At 41.3% G+C, this 26349-nt stretch overlaps 1 protein-coding gene across 1 annotated transcript in view; it reads left to right on the forward strand.

Annotated features, from left to right (window-relative positions):
- Positions 1–26349, forward strand: part of ZNF407 (zinc finger protein 407) — a 453180-nt gene that overhangs the window by 163926 nt on the left and 262905 nt on the right. Inside the window, exon 4 of the mRNA XM_060611858.3 lies at positions 10169–10243. Within this exon, the coding sequence (XP_060467841.3) occupies positions 10169–10243 (75 nt within the window). The remainder of the gene's footprint in view (positions 1–10168; positions 10244–26349) is intronic.

Below are 26349 nucleotides of genomic sequence, written 5' to 3' on the forward strand. Positions count from 1 at the left end.
AATTACCTCCTGAGAAGGAGGAGTGCTGGGTCTCTGGATATCTCCCTGTCCTCCTCTATAGAGCGTGGGCAATGCCCTGTGGGCATGTGTGAGAGTTTGTGGGTTTATGGCACTGCCTCGCGGTTTCTTGGAAGAATATGTCTGATTGCCGTAGCTAACATTGCATTATATCTAAGAGCTCACTGCTGCTTTTGTGCACACAAAGCTTACTTTCAGGAGAGGTGTGACACATAGAAGAGTTTTTGGTTTTTATGAATAAGCAAAAGTTTTGTTAAGTTTTGTTTCTTCAGGAAAATAATAATTAGAATTTTTGAATATTAAAGGACATTTGGTCATTTTAAATTTGGGGATGTCGATAATTTGTTTTTGGAGGAAGTGGTTTTATGTAAAATTGCAAGGGCAGATTTCAAATGTGGAAGTTCTGGGTTCTGTGGGATGATTATAACCAAAAGGGCATTGGTATTTCAAGAAATGGTATTGTAAGATACTTGAGAAATCCCGATAGACATAATTGGTTTGGCCTAGCAATGAATGATCTGGTAACAGAGCTTGAGAACTGTAGTTTTCTTTTCTTTCCTTTACAATTTTTTAAATGTTGATTTAATTTTGAGAGAGAGAGACAGAGTGTGAGCAGGGGAGAGGCAGAGACAGAGGGAGACAGAATCGGAAGCAGGCTCGAGGCTCTGAGCTGTCAGCACAGAGCCCAACGTGGGGCTCGAACTCACGAACCCTGAGATCATGACCTGAGCTGAAGTCAGATGCTTAGCCGACTGAGTCACCCAGGCACCCCGAGAACTGTAGTTTTCAAGTGTTAACACCCAATAACTTCTGAGCTTTGGAATAAACAAATCTCATGTAATCATAGATTTTTTTTCTTCATTTGCCACATAAAGTTTTTGATAGATTTGAATTCCTTTGAGAAACTTCAAGTTTTTTTGTGTGTTCATTTAAGTTAATGTGCTAATTAATAGGCCAGAGAAGTGGATGGAAAAAACTCTTATGTGAAGTCATGTTTAAAACAATAAATGGGAACCTGTTTACAAATACGTTTAGGATGATATAGAACATATTTCATTTAAATTTTTAAAAAATGTTTATTATTGAGAGAGAGAGAGACAGCATGAGCATGGGAGGGGCAGAGAGACAGGGAGACACAGAATCCAAAGCAGGCTCCAGGCTCTGAGCTGTCAGCACAGAGCCCAGTGCGGGGCTCGAACTCACAAACCACGAGATCATGACCTGAGCTGAAGTCGGACGCTCAACCAACAGAGCCACCCAGGCGCCCAGAACATATTTCATTTAAATGTTACGCTAATGAAGTTTTAATACTTCAGTTAAGTGTTGATTTACTTTGTGCAGCATATTTTACATTTTAGAAACAGCCATACCATGATCTTGGTTTTTGATACTTTGAGAGCAAAATATCTATTTTATCTTGATTTTGTTCATAATAAAACCAATGTGCTCTAACCCCACTGGCCAGTGTTTTAATAATGCTTGACATCTTTATGTTTCTCTCTAAGCATAATTATTTTTGTTAACTGATTGCGTTGTGTTTATTGTTTTATCTGACCTGTTTCACTGGTCATTAATTTTTAGTTTTTATCTTCACCACAGGATAAGTGTATTCTTCTTAAATATTATAAGTACTTTTCTAATCTCTGAATTAAAAAATGAAAAACTAAAACTTCTATCCTACATCAACTACTTGATTTTTCACTCATTAGTTTCTAAAGAGTCCTGTTCATTTAGAACAGTATTTAATATGCTATAATGATATTCTTTGTGAATACTTCTATTTCTGTAGCATTTCTTTTTCTTTTTTTTCTTGTCTTCATGAGGCATAATCTTCCTTTCGCAGGAGGCACAGAAAGGCAGAAAGAGCTCTGTGTCAAGGCCAGGAGGTGTGAATCTTGATTTTACGTCTTTAGCCTCTTTGCCACATTTTCTTGTAAAAGTCAAAGTCACTTCCCTTCTGGGAGCCCCGGTCCGTGCTCGCTCCGGTCACCCTGGTGGCGGTTGTGCTGCTCATGCAGTCGGTTGTGACAAGGCGCTGAGGGGACACGAGTGTGCCGTGTAAAGTATAAAGCAGCATGTTATTTTTCACTATTAAAAGTTTTACTGATTGTAGAAAAGCAAAGAATGTAAATAATCTAAAACTAAATCTCATGTTAAGTGAATTTGACTTGTATTTGCTTCACGTCTGTGTTTGTATGTTTTTATGCTAGAGTACAAAAATACATGTGCGTTTATATATACACATGGGATTACATTGTACGTAATGTTTTTGTCTTTTTTAATCTAATAAGCCTTGAGAAATTTTCTGTACTTTTAATTGGTGCATAATATCCTAATATAATCATGCCATTACTATTGAGCATTTAGGGTCTTTTTATTTTTCAGTTGGAGTGCAGCTTTTTTCCCTTCATTTCCAATTCTTTCTTGAGAGTATATTCCAAAAATTGGGATAACTGGTTCAGATGACTAGTGAAGACTAATATCTGCTCGCTTAAGGCTTGGTGCTTTATTCAGTTCAGTAGGGAATCATAAAATGTTTATGACTGAGGTGCAGTATGAACATATTTAGGGACAGATGATGTGATGGTCGAATACGGGGTGAGTTGTGATGGAGAGCACCTTGATGCTTTCACACTCTAACATGGCTTGTTCTAGTGCAATCATAGGAGAACGAGAGAAGTATGTAATGTCTTGATAGGGAACAGTTGTGACCCAAACAACAGATGATTCATGAACATGAGGATATGATTATTGAATTGGGCACGTGGTACAGGTGCTGGAATCAGGGAAGTTTGGAGAGACCGTTAGTGAGGGAAGGTCATGACTGGGGTCAGGCCTGCTTGAAGGTATTGTCAGTTCAGAGAAGGAAAACATGCCCCAGGAAAGGCCATGGTGGAGGTACGTATTTCAGACTCATCCACAACGGGGTTACGCTTGGTGCCCAGAAAGGAATTAGTATGAAGTAATTCGAAGTAAGAATGGTAATGTCATCCCGTGAAGGTAAGAGGAAGGACAAGAGTTGACAATAGTGGGAAGCAGGGAGCGTTCAGGGATGGTTGAGAACTTGTGCAAGAAGCACGTAATTGGAGATTTCAGGAAGTAGTCATGATCAGCACGTTTCCACTTGGAGGGTTCACAGTAAAAGCTGCTTCTTTCTCTGTGTATACTGTGATTTTTTTTATATAAAACATGCTTGTATGCCACTTGAAAACATACAGTATTTTAGAAAATGAAAGGATACATTCAGTTGTTGTAGTGAATACTCATTACCTAAGAGTAGCGTTATATTTGAGATCCTCTGTCTATTTCCTTTCCTGGCCATCAGGAAGTATACCCACCATATTTCTTTGTGTGTTTACTTACTTATTTATTTATTCTTAAAGTTTTATTTATGTATTTTGACACACACACACACACACACACACACACACACACACACACACGGGACATGTGGGAGGGGCAGAGAGAATGAGAGAGAGAGAGAGAGAGACAGAGAGAGAGACAGAGAGAGAGAGAATCCCAAGCAGGCTCTGTACTGCCAGCACAGAGCCCGATACAGGGCTTGAACCAGCAAACTGTAAGATCATGACCTGAGCCGAAAGCAAGAGTCTGACGCTGTACCAACTGAGCTGCTCAGACGCTCCTTTACTTATTTATTTCCTAGTTTTGTGCCCCAGAGGAGCTTGGATTTAGTGATATCCCAGTAGCAGTCATCATAGGTAGCACCTAGATCTTGCTTTGTAAATACCACTCCTTACTATAAGAAACTGGGGCTGAGTCCAGTCAGGGAAAAGACATGGTGAGCCTGGAACATCTTACGCTGGAAAATAAGGAAATGCTCAGGCACCAAGAGGAGTGATGTCAAAAGGACTTAGTAGCTAGCTTCAAAGGGCCTCCATTGGCTAATTTTGGGACAGTGTGAGAATCACAAAGCATAATTATGGTAATTGATTGTGAAACATGACATAAAAGTGAAAACACAAAAGTCCATTTAAAATGTTCTTGGAAGGGAGCAAGGAGAAGAGCATGAGACAGTGAGGCAGGTGAAAATGGTGAAGTTCTTTCTAGAAGAATGTCATTCTAATAAATGTAGAAGAAATGATAGAATTAGGACATTGTCATTTTGCAACCCTTATTATAATGATTGTGATAGGTAAGATTAACTAATGAACACTGCCGCCACCAAGAGACCGTTGTGGGGGAAGAAGATGGTCATATGTCCCCCAGTAGAATCACCTGCATTCTTCGGCTAATGGTCCGGCTTCTTCCACCTTCAGAGCCTGCAGTGCAGCTCGTCTCTGGTCCCGGTCTCGTAGTTCTATCTCTCTCTCTGCCTCCTTTCTTCTGCCTTCCTCTTCCACTTTTAAAGGACACTTGTGATTGCCTTGAGTCCACCTACATAGTCCAGGATAATTTTCCTATTTTATTGTATTTATTTTATTTTTTAATGGTTTTATTTATTTTTGAGACAGAGAGAGACAGAGCATGAGCAGGGAGGGGCAGAGAGAGAGAGAGAGAGAGAGAGAGACAGAATCCAAAGCAGGCTCCAGGCTCCAGCTGTCAGCAGAGAGCCCGACGCGGGGCTCGAACTCATGGACTGTGAGATCATGACCTGAGCTGAAGTCAGACGCTTAACCCACTGAACCACCCAGGCACCCCTGTTATCTCATTTTTAAAACTTTCCGAGATATGGATTTCTGCCCCCACGCTACAAAGTAGGAAGGAGAGGATTAGCGTGATTAAAAAAAAGAAATGTGTGGGCTCCACTCCCATGGTAAGTGGTAGAGTAGGCCCTGCTCTCATTGCTGACTGCAAAACCCGTGCCTTTTGAAGTGTACATCCGGTCATGTTCATGTCCTGTTTCAGTGTTCCTCAGACTCTACAGCAGCATTTTCTTAATCGTGTCCTGAAGACAGAGTTCTAACAGATGTTCGTTCATCTTTATGACAAAAATATGTAGCCGTCCAGTAGGTTCAGAGAGAGCTGCACACATCTCCCCTCCCTTTCTTGGGCCTCCGTGCTCACAGGCTCCTTCCGACTGGGAGGCTGCAGTGTCTGACTCTCCCAACTCAGTGTTGCCTGGTGAGGCTTCACACCCCGCCCTCCAGCCCTCCCCGTTTGGAAACATCCCTATGACCATCCTGCAGAACAGTCATCTGCAGGATATTTGGCAAATGTTGAGAATCTGGATAAAATCTAAAGTTTTTGGCATGACTCATAGGATGCTTCGTGATTTAGAACTCTGCTGGTTTTTTTTGTTTTTTTTTTTTTTCCCTTTGTTATCTCAGATTGGTACCTAATTCTCTAGCAATCTTTCTCGACCTTTCTGTGTTACTTCTTTCCCCATTGCGTGTCCTGGTCCGTGGGCCTGGAATCTGCACGCCTTGACCCGTTTAACTGTTGTGCTCCGAGGCCTCTTTGGAACCTCGGAGTGGCTCCCGCTCTCTGTGGTCTCTGCTCGCGATCTTGGCGATTGCACCTAAACATTCTTCGTCATTGCTTGCTCCTCTCCTGTCTGTTCCATGGGTAGCCCTGAGTGCTGTTTACTTTGGAGTCCCCGGTGCTTACTGATGGTATTAAAACATGTGAACCTTTTAATTCGTGTTTGAATCGAATCGCTTTGAATTGCATTGTAGCTCCTATGAACGTGGGGTTCCTACCACATTGCTAACTTGGCTAACTTCCTGCTAACGTGGCCTGATTACAGAGAGGTGCTGGCCAGTGGGAATGAGGTCGATTATCGGGAGGGGGGTAGTTAGGCCTTGAACCTTTGAGTTTAAGGTGGTTAAGAGCTAAAAGTGGCAAAGATTTGTATAATGTTAAGAATGTGTGAGTCACCATGCTCTGTGCTGTGCAAACAATGATCGTGTTCTCCCCATCACATCCTTATTAGGTAGGAACAGTCACTGCCATCCATTTGATATATGAGGAAACCGAAGGCACCTTGTTAAGTCACATGTCTGAGCTTACAGGGTGAATTAATGCTGGACTGCAAGTGACACCAAGAAGTTCAGGTCCAGAGTCACATGTCTTGGTGGCAGTGCTGGGAAGGGGTTGACACTGGACACCACCTGTGAGACGTCTCCGTGTAGCCTGCGTTCTGGGCAGTGGTTAGGGGTGTGTGTGCATGGGTGTTGGGGGCCCCGCTGGAGACCTGGGTAGGGGACTCGGATCCCTCAGTAAGACTTAAAGAGGATGTACATGGGCTTGCCTCATAGTCGTGTGTTAACAAGTCCTGCAGATTCTTGTTGACTTACTGTGTTAATGTGTTTGGATTTTAACTGTGGAAAAGCACACATGTTCCTCTTTCCTGTAACCTGTGTGGCCTGCGTTGACCTGATGGTCAGAAATTCTCACACAGTTAGGTATTATATACCCTACAGGCCTGTCTTTGAGGAGCATGTGCCCTTGTCAGAGAGGCAAGGGACACAGAAATAACATGGCAGAGACTCAGGAGGCATACGGCTGCTGCTCGTCTTGGCTTGAGGCCGGGAGGAACACGGCCTGTGCACAGCTGACCTCTGGCCCCCCCCCCTCGTTAAACATCCTGACTTGCTGTGTGTTAGAGGCTCTCGCGTGCTGTGGCTCTAGGTTTCTGTTTCACATCCCTTTCCCCAAATTCATGACACTGTTTTATTTACTTAAATAGATCAATCAGATAGTCTTTGATGACTCTGAAGTGGAAATCATTCTGCAGTGATATGACCTAAGGGACTGAAGGAAGAGGCTGTGATTAGGTCGACGTATCGTGTAGGAGAAATCGGTTTAAAATTAGAAGTTAAAGTAAGAAATATTTGTACTGAAAAGTAGAAATCTATAGCTAGGATGTAAATGTTATTACTGTGCTGCTCTTTTGACATCAAAAGCAATTTTAAGTGATGCTATTTCAGGCAATTATAGATACTTGGAAATCAATCATATATAGAAAACACTGTTTTTATTATTTCAAGGTGTTCCTTCAGATTGTCAGGCATTTGCAGGTGGACGACCTCAGCGAGTGTATTCTAGCGTGCACCTCGCCCTTGACCTCCAGGCCAGCAGGTTCCCCTCTTGTTGGGTGCCTCCCAGAGTCTTCTGGCGGCCCCTGCCCTTGTCCCCTCCCTCCGTCTACTCTGCGCCCAGCAGCTAGAGGAATCCATCAGAGTGGGAGTCAGACGTGTCCCACTAGTATTCAGACTGGGCTTCCTTTCTCACTGGAGTGTGAGCCTGGGCTGTCTGGCCTGTGAGGTTGTTGCTCTCGGACACCACACAGCCTGCCCTGCCCTATCCTGCCTTCCCCTGCCCTCCCCTGCCCTTCCACCTGCTCAGCCCTTGCCCCTTCCTCCCCTCTACCCTCCCCTCCAGGAGCAGACCCCACACTAGGCTCATACTCAGCTGTCCTGGCTGCCCTTCCTTCTGTGGCCTGCTGTTCCCGCTCTGTCCCCTGCTAGTTCCTTGCCTCCTTCCCTCATAAGCCATGTTCTGGAGCCTCCAATATAGAATTTTGATTCCAATATAGAATTCAGATCTTCCTTCTTCTTTTTGTTTATCCTCTTATCACTATTCAAGATGCTTGTTCTTGTCTGTTTCACTAGTGTTAACATTTTCTGAGGTAGGACTCGTAAGAGTTGCCCTGTGTGCATCGCATCTGTCTAGAACTGTTCCTTACCAAGCACGGGACTTGCTGTGTGCCCGCAGGAGTGCAGCGGGCTGGGTGCATCCTGTTGGAGGCTACAGGTGATGGAATGAAAGCTCCGTGAAGGCGCAGCTCTGTCTGATGTGACATATTCGTGCGCTACACAGGAAGTGATCAGTAAATGTGGGGAAACACGATGGAGGCCAAAAGGCAGAAGTATTCATGAGGAAGAAGGCATTTCACTTGTATCACTTTTCAAATTTGTGGCTATTTTTGTTTTATTTCTGATGGTATCTAGATTTTAAAATTTCCAAAGCAGTTAATATGCTAAAGATATTAATGCAGTGCTATGAAGATGGCAGTGAAAGCTAGAAGACATTCAGTAATCGCAAATTGTTTGCAATGTTTTGTTCATGTAAGTTGGTAAGATTATTTTAGCCATGTTTGAGTTACATTTTTTAATTGAGGATGATACTGAGACTTTGATGCTACTTGTACTTTGTATAGACCGAATTTAAAGACTTTATATGTCAAGTCAGATTTCAGTTGAATGGACATTTTACATTTGGCTGTAATTGAGCTATATTTTAGTATTATAAATTTTTCCCATAATAAAAAAATTGTTATTCCTCCAAATATTTAGTGTTACTTTGAGCAGATAATTGAGAAATTATATTAGGTAGAAGCTTTCTCTCGCTGTGTACTTTAGTTTGCTCCCCTGTGCAGGGTAATATTTTTGTTTCCAGTCTTAAAACTTAAACATTTTAATTAATAAAATTTTTTTTTCATTTAGAAACTGCACTGTGGTTCTAAGCTCACGTCTCTTAAATTATACTTGGTCATGTAAATAAGCTTTGCTTTGCAACTTTGGGTTCTTAGCCTTTGCTCTTTGCTATTAGCTTTATGTTTTTTTAATTATAGGAAAATAGAGGACAGTAGGGAAGTTATGCCTTAAATGGACTGTTGTTATTACTGCATTCTTTTTTAAGGAAATGAAAAATGTTATTTATTTTGTCCAAATCAAGCAGAAACAAATATAGAATATCTTGTACCATTATTCTTGCTAAGCATTTAATATCATCACTCTTTGATTCTTTACATGTAATCATTTTTCCATTTTAATGATTGATAGCGTGATCAGTTATGTATAGTTGTAAAGCATGTATTGTCCATATCTATTACCTAACATATAAAAAAGAATGAATGTCATTTTCAGTGTATACACATACATTATTTGAATAATGAAGTCACAGTCATTTAAAAAATGCAAATACATTGTTTTAGCCTCAAAACTGAGGTTCCCTAATATTATAGGAAAATAACCAAAATAGACCAGAAATGGGGGAAAAAAACACACACACACACAAAAGAGGCATTCACAGTTTTAGAAATTGTTTCAGTCTTAGCTTTTGACACTTCTCTTCCAGAAGGCCGCAGTATGTTATAGTCTTACATTGCCCGTTTGTGCAAACATGTCCAGATGAATTCGGTGTTTAATGTTAAGAATCTTATAACATGCCAATTTGATTTGTAGCCCTTCATATCATAGAATGCTAATTAAAATCATATTTTTGCATATGTCATGCCTTTCATGTACATATGCAAATAGATTCTGTTGCCTTTCAGCTATTGGTAATTAACTTTATGAAGGACAGCTGTAATACATAATTAACAAAAATGTTTGCAAGCCCTTTTACACTGGAAGTTATAACATTAAATTTATTATTATTATTTTTTTTTGCTTATCAAGAGAACCATTTTAGTCTGATGCTTCTGAATGAGATCTAAATTGTTTTAAATAATCACACGATGTAATTAAATTGATGTTGTACTGTATTCAGAAGGAGATAACTAGTGTTCCATGGACTGGGTGCTGATTCCTGTCCATTTCATATTTATGAAATCAAAATTGAATTAAGTAAGCTGATTTGTGTATGAAATAAGGTAGTGTGTCAGGTAATACTTTTTGTTTGTTTTAGTTATTGACGTCTTCTTGGCACTTAAGCACATTTTTTTTTCTTTTTTGCATGTGCCAGAGACACAATAAACATTTATAACATTTTTAAAAACCTTTTTTCAAATTATTACCATGTTTTCAAGGAAGCTTCATGGAAGCTATTCATTTTCTCTTTTATAGTCCCTTAAATATTTAATAAAATGACATTTTCTCAAACTCATTTCATGATTGAAGTGTGGGATCAACTAGGGGGCAGTGAATGTTATGTTGTGGTATTGCTTTATCTTTCTTCTGGTGGTGAAGACAGTGACTAAGCTACAGTCATTGTTTTTGTCCCTGTTCACACACTCAAGTAAGAAAACAAACCATTTAATTTAAATTCACTTATTTCTTCTGGTCTTCAAATATCACAGTATATTTGATCTGTATGCAAGCATCTGGTTTACCAAGAACACCACTGTAATATGCACATTCCTGTTGTATTCATATATAAATGCCTGTTTGAAAATACTTTCTGGACATATTTTTAGTAGAGAGTTATGACTGAATTCTATAATTATTGTTATTTCTTTCTTCAGGGTTGCTTTTGTAATGAAGAAGCACTTAAATACTCATCTGCTAGGCAAACATGGAGTTGGCACCCCCAAAGAAAGGTAATTTTTGTTCATTTTTTAAAATTTAACAAATACAGTTATGTTTTCGTTTTAGGCTTTGTTTAAGTGCCTTCTAGAATTTTTATCAAGTCAGTTCATCATGTGTGCATTTGTGGTACTCTGTGGTCGAATAATATATTTTATGTCATTCTCCCCCCAAAATTTAATGTCATTTTAATTTTAAAAATTCTAATCTAAAAATATTTGAAAGGATTTAAGGGACTTTGAATTTGTGAAATAATCTTGAAACAGTAGAAAAGTTGATTTAGAGGGGATGACCTCTGCACATGTGTATGAATGGGCTAAAATAAGTATGTAAAAGTAAACTTGGTCTGTTTTTTCCTGTATTTTTATTTTGAGGTTTTAAAATAATATTTTTAAATTCTTACTGTAATTAAACATTGCTGACACTAAAAAAGAAATACATCTTGTGTCATCCCCAAAATAATACTATAGTTGCCATGTCATGAAAAATAACACTACGATTATTATGTCATCAACTGCCAGGCCGCCTTTTCTCTTGCCACTGTGTCATAATTAGCTTCAGCACATATACTTAATTATATTAGGTGAGCAGAAATAGAACAATGTCACCTATCAGGTGAGTTTGGCTACTTCTGAAATTTTTAAATCTGTACAATGTACAGCTCACCCAGAGCTAGTAAAACCCTCTCTTCTTCCTTCACAGACACAGTAGGTTGCCCCCAAACCCTCCGAGATGGCATCTCATCTGTAGTTGCTCCTGGAAACTTTTGGTTTTTAATACTTTTTTAAGATGTCAGTCATGATGCAGATTGTTCTATAGCCCAGGACCTCCCAGGACTTCTTCCTTATTTGTCAATGTTTAATTGCCTTTTTAAAACATTTAAAATGCTCTTACCAATATTTTCTGTGTTTATAAGCAATTTACCTTGACACTTCTTTTGAGGGCATACCGTTTTCTTAGCGTTTTAGTTTGGACGTTACTACCGCCTCAAAATACGGAGTGTATGCCTGCCTCCTTTTTTTTTTTATCTTTGGGTTTCTGGGACTTCTGTTGGTAGCATTAGATTTAATTTGAGCCTGACTGTATGTGTTGAACACCTCCCGAATGCATTATTCTTGAAATTCAAAAAATTCTATATTATTTAAATTATAATTCAAGAATTGTCAGTTATGTTTCTTGAGTGTTTATGAAAGTAGAAACAAAACTTTTGTAAGTACTATGTTTTTGTTGCTTTTACATGCATTATCTCATGTTATTAGCAGTGCATTATTATTCCAGTTTTATAGATCTAAGGACCAAGATTCAGGAATAGGCAATAATTTATTCCATATCTTATAGTGAATACATGTTAGAATTGTTATTATTCTGACTCTAATCCCATTGTTCTTCCTTGTACTAATTATCCACATTGAGAATCTTTATATACAGGTACTGAGGCTATTTTGTTCACAAAATAAATTCCGAATGATGAAAACAGTCTAGGTCATTTAATTAGTAAAAAGAAAATATTTCCTACCATATAACTAGTATATGTTTTGGACTCAAATTATATCATTTTGCCTTTTATTGAGGAATTGTAAAGGGTGAAGTAAGTGTTCATATTGTTTCATACTAATGAAAAATTGGGCACCTTACACATATTTTCATCCTTGAAGCCCTTAAGAGCAGTAGAAACCTCCTATGTATCATGACAAGAAATTGAAAAGCCAGGTGTGCTATTTGGTTTTCCATTTACCTGACATGGTTTGGTCCTAAAATCAGAGAATGAATCTCAGGTGGGGAAAGCACGTCCCGTCTTTGGGGCCGTAACCCCCTACGCAGTCCAGGGTGCAGGCCCCACCTCAGCTGTACATCTTCCATTGAATTGCTGTTTCTATTAAGACCTCTGTGTCTCAGAACACTTGTTTCCGGTATGTGTTTTCGGGGTGCTCCCTCTCACTGCATAGAAATGCGACGTCAGAAAGCCAGGGCCCCAGCGGCAGTGTCGGTTTCCAGTAGATGTGTGTAGCTGGGGAAGGTCCTGTTTAAGTAGCAAAATCTAGCCTGGTCGGTGCCAAAGGGCTCTTTTCTTCCATTCCACCTTCCTCCCTGCCTTGGCGAGGGAATTGATGGCTGTTAATGGTTTTAGGAAACAAAGAAACTCTTTATCAGCATGTTGAACCCTCACTTTGGGCATTACTGTTCTCAAAATTGAGTTAAACCTTTTTTTCTTACCTATTTAAAACATTAATGCCTTGGCTATAGTTTTGCAAGCTTGCTATATTTTAATTTCTCCAGGACAAAATAATCAGCTTACTTTTTTATGTTTTAAATTTGATTCTCCCCTCTTATGCGTTGCATATTATAGCAAATAGTAATAGAAGTTAGCCAAATAGGCCGTGACAATTAAATTAATAATGCATTTTGTTTGCAAGTATTTAGGCCTTGTGCTTTGACTGATGTATGCAAAAATGATAATTTATTACCAATAAATTCATGTACTTGCACTGTAGTTTGATGAACCAGTAATTTTTGTCAGCATGACTGTCATTAGCAACAGTAATTTAGATAATTTCAAATATATATGTTTTGACTTCATGGTACCTGAAGTGGTGGCCTGTGCGAGAACATCGTTTTTTGTCCCTAAATTTGCCTGAACTTATTTTAAGGTAGTACATTATTACTGTGTTTCTGAAGTCTCATACACTTAAATATCAAGAACTCAATATAGCTACATCTGATTCACGTTCCAAAATAATAAATTCCAATTAATTTTCAAATTCATTCTAAAGTATTTCCTATTTTAAATAAGTAATTCTGTTCTTAATATAGTAAGCCAAAGTATCTTTATGACTCTTTGAATTTGCTAATAGTAATCTAGAAAACGAGCCTGTGCACAATTACGCAACTGAAACAGCCGTAATAAGTCTATCTCTTGTGAAAGCCAGGCGCATGTAACAACAGAAGGAGATGGCCTTCCTAGTTCAGTGCTTGTGTGGATCTATAGGAGGAGGGAAAGGGCTCACTGGGAATCTCTGAATTTGTGGTGTCCAGGCACCAGGGGGAGGTATCTGCCCAGGCAGCATCTCAGGAAGGCTCCTAAGCACCCCCAGCTACTTTCACCCAGAGAATTTTAAATTGGATCCATGCATTAGACAGTCTAAGAGCTAAATAATTTCCTGATCAAAGGAAGTGTACCTGTTTTTTCGATTTATTAATGGATATCTACATCACAACCTTAGTGAAGCCACTTTGTAGGCCTCTACTCAGGTTCTCAGTCTCTGATAGAGCATTATCGTCACATGACTGTGGGGGGTGTTTAGGCCCTAGGAGCCGGGAGGAGGCAGGGGGTCAGGGGTAGGCTCAGGGCTAATTAGTGCTTTTGTTCCAGTGAATGGGTTTCCCCCAGGCCTCCTTCAGATTCTTGAGCTGTGAGATTTGTGTTGGCCCTATCCCCTTTTATCAGACTCTTGGGATTGTGGTTAGCCATCTTGCTTTTAATGGTACCTTTGATCTTATTGCTAAGTAAAATCTTTCCCCCACACTTTTATACATGCCAGGTGTTACCTAGACTAAACTGTGGGGTAGAAATGCTCACAACTCTGATACTTGGTTCTAATTTCTTGTGACGCATTGTGACCAGACGTGACATGGTGTAGGCCTTTGGGGTCTACCTGGTCTCCTTTCCTTTCTCCCTCTTCTCATAAACTTTTATGTTTATATGTTAAAATTTTATGAAAACATCATTATTTCCTGCTTTTCAGTTTAGATGGAAAACATCACTCTTTTTCTTGAAACATGAAAGTATCCCAGACTGAAACAGTCCTGGGAAAAGCATATATACTTGCACAGGGAGTTGCCTTTGAAGCTTTGCTGGCAGTGGTTTGCGTTGATTAGAAACTTAAGTTGCTTTTAAATGAGAAAATAATACCTTTTTATAAAAACTGTGAATGACATATATTTAAACAGACTCAAATTTTTCCTCTCAGAAGAGGATGAGGTTAATTCGTTATTGTCACTTGATTGTCTGTTTTTAAAAGTTACCTTGGGCTAAGTTGGCACGTGATTCTTTAGTGAAGGACCAGAATCTTTCTTCGTGTTTGTGCCTCGTGATTTTCTGTGAGGTAAATACTGTTTTCTGTCACTGAAATGGGTAGCTTATTCTCATGGATACACTGAGATACTTTACTTTGTGCTATATGCCCATCTTAGATCTCCATGGAGTGTTCTTTCTCCAACTTGTGGGTCACACTGTATGACTGCTGGCCTTGGGCCGTCTCTCCCCACCCCTGCTGCTTGTTGGCCTTCCCTCTTATTTCTTCTCTTACTCGAATGGTTAGCAGAGTTTCCTTTCTGCCCTCCCTGATTCATTCTTTCTTTCTTTCTTTCTTTCTTTCTTTCTTTCTTTCTTTCTTTCTTTCTTTCTTTCCTTCTTTCCTTCTTTCTTTCTTCTTTCTTTCTTTCTTTCTTTCTTTCTTTCTTTCTTTCTTTCTTATTTTGGCCTGATTTAGGAAAAATAAAGTGTTTATGGGCTCTTCTGTGATTAAAAAAAATATATATATATACACACACACACCAGAAATAACTCTTGAGCCACAGTGGAGGAAAACCTGTCTTCTTTCCATCGTGGCTTGCTCTTTTTAACGAGTGGGAGATTGTCCTATTTTAATGACTCCATATTGCGTGAGCTCAGGACTCTTTCTCTGTATTTTCCCATTTCTCCATCTGCAGACAGTATCCAGTGTAGAATTAGTGTCCTGTGATCATTTGACATGGTTTTATTGTGAACAAGTGGGATTGAACAGACAGATGGCCCTTCTAAATAATTACTTCTATGTGGAAAGATAGATAGAAGTCACATCAATTCATCTAAAGCCAAGGTTATTTATTATTTTTAGAAAATTTCCTTTTATACTTTACTGACTTAAACTGACAATTTATTAAGGTACACGTGGAGATGAGTATATATTTTCCACCAAAGGTATCTTGTCAGCATCTGGGAAATATTTCTCAATTAAACGGGTAATTTAGATGTTCTATGGTTGCTTCATGACAAATGTTTTCTTACTGAAATGGTATTTTCTAACTCTGACTTGATGAATTTTCCTCGTGAAAGTTAACAAAGTTGTCAGTGGTCTGGAATGTCAGTTCTCAGATCCTCATTTGTCTGTTGAAGTTTCCAACTCACTTTTGGGGGAAGAAATTTGGACCTACTTAGAGCTAACTGTCATGGCTCATCCCCAAGGAGATACAAATCCCTCTTTTCAGGCTCCTGCCTTCATCTGGCTCCTCAGCGTCCGTGAATCAGGGCCTCCCCACTCCCCCTTCAGCGGAGTGTTCAGAAGCCCCACGGAGTGTCTGCATTCTGTATGTCTGTCCGGCTGGTTTAGTGCTGTCCTCGGTGCGCCTGTCCGGCTGTTTTAGTGCTGTTCTTGGTGCGCCTGTCCGGCTGGTTTAGTGCCGTCCTCGGTGCGCCTGTCCGGCTGGTTTAGTGCCGTCCTCGGTGCGCCTGTCCGGCTGGTTTAGTACTGTCCTCCGTGCGCCTGTCCGGCTGTTTTAGTGCTGTCCGCGGTGCGCCTGTCCGGCTGGTTTACTGCTGTCGTCGATGCGCCTGTCTGGCTGGTTTAGTGCTGCCCTCGGTGCGCCTGTCCGGCTGGTTTAGTGCTGTCCGCGGTGCGCCTGTCCGGCTGCTTTAGCACTGTTTTCGGTGCGCCTGTCCAGCTGTTTTAGTGCTGTTCTCCGTGCGCTGTCTGGCTGTTTTAGTGCTGTCGTCGGTGCACCTGTCCGGGTGGTTTAGTGCTGTCCTCCGTGCGCCTGTCCGGCTGGTTTAGTGCTGTCGTCGGTGCGCCTGTCCGGCTGGTTTAGTGCTGTCGTCGGTGCGCCTGTCCGGCTGGTTTAGTGCTGTCCTCCGTGCGCCTGTCTGGCTTTTTAGTGCTGTCCGCGGTGCGCCTGTCCGGCTGTTTTAGTGCTGTCCTCCGTGCGCCTGTCCGGCTTTTTAGTGCTGTCCTCGGTGCGCCTGTCCGGCTGATTTAGTGCTGTCCGCGGTGCGCCTGTCCGACTGGTTTACTGCTGTCGTCGGTGCACCTGTCTGGCTGGTTTAGTGCTGCCCTCGGTGCGCCTGTCCGGCTGCTTTAGTGCTGTCCGCGGTACGCCTGTCCGGCTGCTTTAGTGCTGTTTTCGGTGCGCCTGTCCGGCTGTTTTAGTGCTGTCCTCCGTGCGCCTGTCTGGCAGTTTTAGTGCTGTCGTCGGTGCGCCTGTCCGGCTGTTTTAGTGCTGTCCGCGGTGCGCCTGTCCGGCTGGTTTAGTGCTGTCCTCGGTGCGCCTGTCCGGCTGGTTTAGTGCTGTCGTCGGTGCGCCTGTCCGGCTGTTTTAGTGCTGTCCGCGGTACGCCTGTCCGGCTGCTTTAGTGCTGTTTTCGGTGCGCCTGTCCGGCTGTTTTAGTGCTGTCCTCCGTGCGCCTGTCTGGCAGTTTTAGTGCTGTCGTCGGTGCGCCTGTCCAGCTGTTTTAGTGCTGTTTTCAGTGCGCCTGTCCGGCTGTTTTAGTGCTGTTCTCTGTGCGCCTGTCTGGCTGTTTTAGTGCTGTCCTCGGTGCGCCTGTCCGGCGTTTTTAGTGCTGTTCGTGGTGCGTATTCCCTTCCTTCTGAACATGCTTCCGCCCGCACCCTCGGCGAGCACCATCGTGAGAGAGCCGCTTTCCTCCACTGTGTTACTTGCTTTCTTCCTGGTTTTTGTGATAATTGCTTACATTTAGGGATGTTTTAAGAAGTAACCTTATAAAAGTATCTTTCTTACTGTGAGCTACAGGTTGCTGCTCATGAAAACAGGTCACATCTTCCTTGTGAGACTTGGGGGCCAGTTTCTCTCTGGTCTTTATTCCAGGAAAGGTTGTGCCTTTCTGAAACAACTTGTCATTTTGGTCTTAAGCACCAGCAAATCCTGTATGTAACTGAGTTTTCCTCGTTATGTTTACTGCCGGGAAGTTCTGGGCCGGAGTCATTGTCCGTGTCTGCACGATGGAGTGGGCTCCGTGGTACGCGCATTTCATGTACTTCTGTTACTTCGTGTTTCCTCGCTTTTTTCCTTCTGGCAAATTCCCGTTTTATGTGAGCAATATGTTTTAACCACCTCACATAAATCAATGCTCACATAATTCAAGGGAAGTTTTGCAATGGGAATTTTTGTAAAGTAGGGTCAGTACTTGGGACTGTGTATGCCTTCAGCTGTTTGGTGTGGGGGCAATGTGTTTAGCATTGTGCAGTCCTATTAGACTTTTTTAAAACTGTCCTTTCCCTGCGGTATGAACACTTAATGTACTTCCTTGCATTGATTCAAATGGTGTTTTTTGTTTCTCATGATTATTTGTTATTTTGAAGACCAATTGCTCCTAAAGTTTGCTAAGCAGACAGAATTAGTATGTACTCGGCAGGGAGAGGGAGGATGCGTTTATACCAGGACATCCTCTCTCGTTCGGTCAGGAATGAGAGCCGCTCTTAGTGCCTCATGGTTATGTGGATCAAATACCAGATTTACCACTTTATTTATTTTTTATTTTTTTTATTGAAAAAAAATTTTTTTTTTTTTTTTTTTTAATTTTTTTTTTACATTTATTTATTTTTGAGACAGAGAGAGACAGAGCATGAACGGGGGAGGGTCAGAGAGAGAGGGAGACACAGAATCTGAAACAGGCTCCAGGCTCTGAGCTGTCAGCACAGAGCCCGACGCGGGGCTCGAACTCACGGACCACGAGATCATGACCTGAGCCGGAGTCAGCCGCCCAACCGACTGAGCCACCCAGGCGCCCCGAAAAAAAAAAAATTTTTTTTAACGTTTATTTATTTTTGAGACAGAGAGAGACACAGCATGAACGGGGGAGGGGCAGAGAGAGAGGGAAACACAGAATCGGAAGCAGGCTCCAGGCTCTGAGCCATCAGCCCAGAGCCGGACGCGGGGCTCGAACTCGCGGACCGCGAGATGGTGACCTGAGCCGAAGTCGGACGCTTAACCGACTGAGCCACCCCGGCGCCCCCGTACTTACCACTTTAAAAGAAATTCTCAAGTTGGTAGTGGAGGAATTCTAAGTGTTAGTGGTAGATATATTTGTTATAGAAATGTAAGATTGTTTTCTACTTTTTCTAAATTATTCTTTAGTTTTAAGCCAGCGTTTTATCGAGCATTCATTTCTGTATTTAATTCCTGGGCATTAAAAAATCATGAATATTATATGACTTTGTTTTTTAGAAGAGATTGGTTTTTATACAGTTGTCCATAATACATCCAAAGAAAGAGAAGAGCTACACAATGATACAGAAGAAGGTTTTAGGAGAGGAAAAAATCTTGCATAAGGTTATTATGCTGATAAAGGCATCTCATTTATTTATTGGCTTATTCTTTCTAATTAAGTTTATTTATTTATTTTGAGAGAGACAGAGATAGCACGAGTGGGGCAGGGCAGGGGCACGGGGCCGGGGGGAGAGAATCCCAAGCAGGCCCCACGCTTTCGGCGCAGAGCCCGACGTGGGATTCCATCTCACAAACCTGAGCCGAAACCAAGAGTCGGGTGCTTAACCGACTGAGCCACCCAGGTGCCCCTGTTGGCTCGTTCTTCCTGTAAACGTTTGTTACTACAGTGACGGCTGTGTTCCAGAATTGAGATGGTATTGGTATTTGAAGACGATAACAGCTTCTGTTCTTACACCCCTCAGATTTGGGGCTGCTGAGCTGAGGTGCAGCTTAGACACATGATACAAACATAAAGGTGAGAGAGCACTCTGTGGGGGTGAGATTCTGACGGACAGACGCTTGGGTGCTATTCCAGAGTGTCTGGGAGAGGTGTTATTTTAGGATGGATGGTGAGGAAGGACCTTTTTGCTGGGGCTACGTCGTAAGTGTAACGTGGACTTAGAGCCTTCCCGCGGAGCACGGTGAGAGGCCCTCCGTGAGGTGTGTGTGAGCTTCGCGTGCCCTGTTGCCACGAGCCTGCAGTGGCCTCGGGCGTGGGGTTGGCAGAGACCGGTAGGAGATGGAACCCTGAGACCACAGACTGCGCATTGTGGGGACCACCACGCACCTCCGCCACTAGGAGGATTTCATTTAAGGGGATTATGGGACGGGTTAGGATGAGCCTGGGAAGCTGGGTTGGGGTCCGACCGAGAAGAGCCTTGAGCCCGGTGCCGGTGACCGTTCACCCTGTATGTAAGAGAAAGCCAGGGAAGTTAGAACTCTTGCAATTGTTCATCTGTCACGTGGAGTGCAGACACCAGGGAGAGACTGCAGGCAAGTGGGCTAGCGTTGTCACAGCGACGTGTATCCGTGAGCCCTGTCTCCTTTCCCTGGCTGGCTGCCTGGGCCCTTCTCTTGTTCCAGCTCCAGTGTCCTTCTGCTGCATCCCGCTGCAGAGCCAACCTGCGAGGAAGCCCCTTAATCGCCCGTTGTATTTTGTTAGACACGTTCTTTTCTCGACTCTATAACCCATTTTCTTCCCTTCTACGTACTTTGCCTACTCCCCCTGCACACGCATACTGGGTCCCCTCTGTCCTGCTTGCCAGTCCAAACATTCTGGACTCTCAGCCCGAGGCCCCGGTCCTTTATCAGTCCCTTTCTTGTTTATTCCATCTCTAACTGGTCTTGTTTTTCATCATATTCCTATGGAACATCGGTGAATAAAGAATAGCTATGTGTGTGTGGTTAGAAATTCCTCTATCCCGCCACTTCCAGCTCCCAAAATAAGAAACCCAAAAGACTATAATGATACTGCATACATTATAATTATGTCATCTAGTACTACTTTGTGAGTTATTAGACCATGGATGTATGGTTTAGTACTGAGAATCTTTATTCTCTTGTCTCCTCTCTTATTCCTATATTGAAATAAGACAATTGAATTTTGTGGCAATAGTGAACCGTCTATACCTTTTTTAGCATGAACGTTCAAATTACTTTGCGTGTAATAATACATTGTTGTTTAATGTGACAAATTAATTTTTAAGGGATTTTTTTTTTTCTTTTTGCTATGCTTTAGTAATTCATTCAGATCTTGGATATGAGAATATCTGCTATTTTAACTTTTCTTTAAAGTCAGGGAATAAATGATTCCAAATATGATTGATCAAATATGTTAAACGTTCGGAATATAGGTGTTTTTCCCTGGCAGGCATCTAGAATATTTTTGGCCATTCTCTTCTTTTATTTCACTTAAATTACTTTTAGAACATTGGGGCTTATACATCTGGACTCTGACTAAAATATGCCTTAAGCTCTTATCTTTAATTCCCAGTCAGTGCCAGAATTAAAAAGAACAAAGGCCTATATGTTCACTGCAGCCTTCAATTATGCTTAATTACCAACTTTTACACAGTTTCATTATACAGTACTGACTTTTTGTGAGAGGTTCTTTATATTCATGATGTCTTGGTAGTTGCTTATAAAAGTCCAAGATTAAAATTTTTCCTGAGGAGTTTTCAGGAAACTTATAACCTTTCTGAAGGTAATTTTTATAAAGTTAGATCAAAGCAAATTTGATCATCCATTTTAGCAGATGAGAAACAAGGTGTTTACATTTCATTATGCTATGGAGCTCTGATAGGAAAAATCAAGGATTTACGTAAGTTACCCTCTAAGATATTTCTCCCCATTTCTTGGCACTGGGGTCACTTGTATAATCAATTGTGAGCTTAAAGCAAAGGGCGTCTCCACTGGTTTTATGGTTCTGTTGCCCTTAGTATTCACAGGAGAAAACAAGCAGACTCCGATGTGCCATATGAGATGCGTTGACCCTGTAGTAATGCCAGTGTTTCACCCAAGCACCGTCCTTCATTCTAGCCAATCCTTCATTCCCTTTCAGAAGAATCATGATGGCTTTGATGCTTACTAAAATGTTAGCACCTCCGCAGATTGAATCGTGTAAATGAACACAGAGGTTGAAAACTGTCAAATGCTAGTACTTTTCTGTAAATCAACCTAATTTCATTTTGAATTACTTCTAGCATGTGATCCCAACATAGAGACCTACTTTTCAGAGAAAGTCCTTTTCATTGAGTTTTAATGTAATTCCAGTTCTTTTCTTGTTTTATGGATGATTTCCAGCATGGTGTAGTAAGCATGATCTAGGAGTTGGGTCAAGACAACATGAAAAACTCCCGCCCACTGCCCTGCTGGAAGCCATGTCTCTGTGTCCTCTAGGTGGGTCACACGTATTGTCTGTTCAAGCAAGGTCCAGATTTTGTCTTATTGGAAATGCCCCTGTAAATTTTCACTCTCTATAATCACTTCTGCCCACCAAGGCCAGTGTACTGTTTAACACATTCTACTTTACAGCGTATGCCCTGTTTCCACAGGAGATGATTTCTTGAGGACGTTGTTGGTGGCTTTCTTTCTCTGTCAGCTTTTCAGAGGGTGATTGACACTCCATGAGTATTGCTGGATTTAAGATACTAAAATCTTCACTGAAATTTTTCTTTTTGTAAGATGGCCTTTTTCTTTGCTGGTCTAATACATGATTTATGATCACACTATGAAGAAGGTATCACAGATTAACATAGTTTATGTTACTGTAGATGATCCTGCCTCTTAGTGTAACCAAGCTCAAGTGCATTCTTCTGAGTCAGTGTGACTTTCTCACCTTCTCATCTGTGATGCTGAGGACGACACCTGTTCTCAGTTGTCAGGGTTGTGGTGAAGTGAGCATGAATTTATAGTTCTACTATTATAAAAAATCACAGTCTATGTACGCATAACATTTTGTAACTTAAAGAGTGCTTGTTTTTAGATGAATACGTATTAAAGAAGCTTTCAGTTGTTAATGTCTAAATAATATCTGTGCCCCTTTTTCCATGCTAATCTGGTTGAGCAAATGATTATGGGAAACAGCAGATTCAGCAGAACATACGTATGGAAGTTTGTATTTAAATTAAACTCAAAGTTTTTGCATGTTAATTACAACTGATGATTTTCTTTTTCATTATGACAACATTGTGGTGTTCACAATGTCTTTGTCTCATTTCACATTTATAAATCACGTGACATGGATATGACACATATTGGCAGACTTACTGTTGGATATCAAGTTTTTTACATTTATGGTTTTTTGGGTTTTTTTTTTTTTTTAAATACATTGTTTCGTGATTACTAGATTTTGAAGGTGAGGAAAAATTTTAACAAAGGATTTAGCCCAATGCTTATTATTTTTTTATTCATACTTGTAATGATAACAGTATATGGACATATTTCAAAGCTTCAATGCATTTTTAAGTTTTCTCTTCTGTTAAACAGCAAACGTAATGTATGTAGAATAGAACCGTGTAAAACCAAACAAGAGCATAGCTACTCTGCCTGCACCTGGCAGAGGGTCCCAAAGACCACATCAGTGACGAGGGACCTTCTCTGCACCTCAGAGAAGCCGTGGGCTCCTCAGCAGAGTAAATGTCTCATGCACAGAGCTACTGTACTGTAGGCCGTTGACTTCTGCAGATTTCACACTCATGATAGAGTTCATGTGCCAGTGTCACAAAGAATTTAAATTCCTCTGGACATTCTGGTTGGAATCGGACATGCTCAGAGCCACCGGTCAGAGCTCCTAACTCGGCTGCTGCTGGAGCCCAGCCTGCCCGCCTCGGCACTGCTTCGTCTGTTGTGTTCTTCCTGTCCTAGGTCTCCAGTGCCTCTCAGGAAGTGGTTAAAACCAAAACAGTTTAATCAAGTGGTTCAACTGCTAGAGTTGATGATGATGAAAATAAGGAAAGAGTGAACAAAAATCTGAGAAGGTAATCATTCACAGCTGGAAGTTCGAGGTCGGGATAAATTAAAATCTGGTACACAGTGTTCTAATTCTCAGCTTTGGTGGTGAATCCACCGACGTTCATTATGTTATTGAATGTATAAATAAAATGAGACGGGGCCACTGATGGACCGACGATAATTTATTTCTGGCCCTGTTTCGTGCACCACGGTCTTTTTGGTAAGACGGTCACCTCCCACATTCAGATGATGCACCCCATGTGCTGGTGCGCAGCGAAGAAAAGGTGGTGTGAAAATTTTTATTTAGTTGTCTGGCTAGGAAGAGAAGTGCCCCATTTAGTGCAGGAGGAAGCTTTGGTGAGCGCTGAAGTGACTGCTCTCTGGCCATGCCATTAATAGAGAACACCGGATGGACTTCCAACAAAAATGTCATGTGTTAGAAGATCATCACTCTTTAAAAATTTATCTGAAATATCAGTGTGAACCGTTAGTTTATGTGGCTATTTTACTCACATTTATTATGAGCAAAATTTGATTTGGAAATCTTAGTGTTCTTCCTTGCATAGCGTGAGGTTGACGGTGGAGGGACCCGCTGTCATTCGTGGCGTAGAGAAGCGGTTTCTGCAGAGCACGGCAGCTCTTAGAGAAGGGTCCTGAAGCCCACACACGTTCCTCACAGACAGACGCTGGGGTTCCCGGCAGCCGTGCCTGACCTCGCTTGTTAGGAGTCCTGATTAGCCTGCTGCAGTGTCTGAGAACGCAGCCTGGGCGAGCTCTGTCCCTGGAGATGGAAGGGTTTGCACCGAGAGACGGAAACTGTGAATTTCAATCAGAAGCCGCCGCCTCCTCCAAGTGCCCGGTTTTCGCCGGCAGGCCTCTGCTTTGCAGTTGTTTTTCCCCTGGTTTAGCACCAGTTCCATCAGCCCTTCCTGCCCACTGTGCTGCTGAGGCCCCATCCGGACGGCCAGGGGGCTTTCCTCGGTTGTGACAGCTTGCTTCCGCTTGCTGCTCGGTGGGCGGTGTCCCGTCTTCGCACGTGTCCTCTGGGGACTGTCCTGGTTCCTCATTGTTTTGGTTGTGGAGACTTAGGTTGATGTTACTGCAGTAATGATGTTCTGAAGTGGAGTGGAGAGTTACTTTCTTTTCCTTAGTGGAAGGATTCATAGCTTTAGTAATGATTTTAGACCATATTTATAGAACCACTAAGATTCTAAAGGGGTAACTTAACTTTTTGAAAATAACTTACCAGCCTTTATAAAGGAGGCTATATTCTATAGGGCTTTCTAAGGGTCTCACTTCATGTGCCTGGCAGATGTCAGTGCCTGGCTGTGTGTAATTTGTCCTGACACTAGGTAGCTTACTGCAGAACAATATAGATTTTTGGATTTAAATTTTTTTGAACATTTTTATTTAGTTTTGAGAGACAGAGAGAGACAGACCACGAGCAGGGGAAGAGGCAGAGAGAGAGGCAGACACCGAATCCGAAGCAGGCTCCAGGCTCTGAGTTGTCAGCACAGAGCCCGATGCTGGGCTTGAGCCCATGAACTGTGAGATCATGACCTGAGCTGAAGTCAGATGCTCAACCGACTGAGCCACCCACACACCCCAATTTTTGGATGAAAGGGAACTGTTACATTTCACAGATGTGAAAAGTTTCAGGAACACTTGCCTTAGATCATCTAGTTCTTCAAAATCTTGGCAATTCAGAAGTCATCTGTGTCCACAAATTTTGCAAATTTCATTACATCCTTGTTTGGTGAAAAAGAACGGTGGTTCCATAGTTCTTTGGTACAGCTCTGCTCTTTCATGGCTGATCTTTTGATAGTGTTGCACATAATGCTTAATGGCTTCTCAGCACTTTTAATCTTAGTAACTGCTGGTAAATTATGTGCACCTTAGTGTATTTGTGGAACGTAATTCTCCCCCCTTTTAAGGTGCTTGTTCATAAAATAGAATTTATAAAAAATGGAGAAGTCTGAGTGTATTTGTGTAATTGAGTAAGACATGTTTGTTTTTAGTCTGAAGCTTATTTTGCTGTGAAACTTTTATAGTGATGCTGTTTACAGAAATTACAGGCTTACTTTGTTTCTTCCAATGATCGCATCATTATTGTTAGCATTCGTTGCGATATAAAGTATAAAACGAGATTTTTCTTGAGAATAGTACACAATGAAAAGGTCTGTCAACTGAACAAAGGGGCAGTATTCTTCATTTAGCAGTAGGAAAGGGGTAGGAGTACGTGTCAGACCGTGGAACTGATGGCAAGATAAATCCGCGCGTGTAATACACATTTGAGGCCAGTGAATTCAGCTACTGGTGCATAATAGGCCATACCATCGTGAATATTTCCTTGTTGTTCTATACAGATTTTAAAATTAAAGTTGCATTTAATTATTACATATAAATATATTGGAAACCTTTTGATGGAAGTAACTGCTCATCTGTTGATATCAGAGGTCTGAAAAAAAATTCCTGTTAGAATTACTTCATTATTATGAGTTTTATTGTAGTTAAAATATCACAGTGCTCAGTAGTTTAGAAGTTCTTTCTGTAGAAAGAATATCTTTCTACATTAATTCAGTAGCCAGTTTTGTCACAGATTTTTCCCTTATGTTTTTTTCTTGAGATATAATTGGCATATATTATATAAGCTTAAGATGTACAACTTTATGATTTGACATCTGTATGCACTATAGAGTGAACACCACCATGGGTCTAGCTACCATTTGTCACCATACAGAGACCCCCTTCACCCATTTCACCCACCCCCCAAGCCCCTTCCCTCTGGTGACCACCATTGTCTTCTCTGTGTCTATGAGTTTGTTTCTGTTTTATTTTTTAGATTACACAGATGAGTGAAATCATACAATACTTATCTTTTTGCATTTTACTTTTTTCACCTAGCGTAACACCCCAGAAGCCCATCCATGTTGTCACAATTGGCAAGGCTTTTTTCTTATGTCTGAGTAGTATTCCTGTGTGTGTGTGTGTGTGTGTGTGTGTCTGCGTATCTGTGTGTTTTGTGTATCGCATCTTTGTTCATCTGTCAGTGAACACTGAGGTTGTTTTTGTAACTTGCCTATTGCAAATAATGCTGCTGTGAACATAGGAGTGCATGTATCTTTTTGAATTATTGTTCTTATATCCTTTGGATGAATACCTAGGAGTGGAGTAGCTGGACTTAGCAATGTTGTTTGGTTTTTTGGGGGATGTGATGCCAAAGACAAGGGAAATAAAAGCAAAAATAAACAAATGGGACTACATCAAACTAAAAGCCATCTGCACAGTGAAAGGAACCATCAACAAAATGAAAAGACAGCTTATTGAATAGGAGAAATTATTTGCAAATTATATGTCCAGTAAGGGGTTAATATCCAAACTATATAAAGAACTCATACAACTCAACAAC

The sequence above is a fragment of the Panthera onca genome, chromosome D3 (genome assembly GCF_046562875.1).
Source record: "Panthera onca isolate mPanOnc1 chromosome D3, mPanOnc1 haplotype 2, whole genome shotgun sequence".
Classification (NCBI taxonomy): Eukaryota; Metazoa; Chordata; class Mammalia; order Carnivora; family Felidae; genus Panthera; species Panthera onca.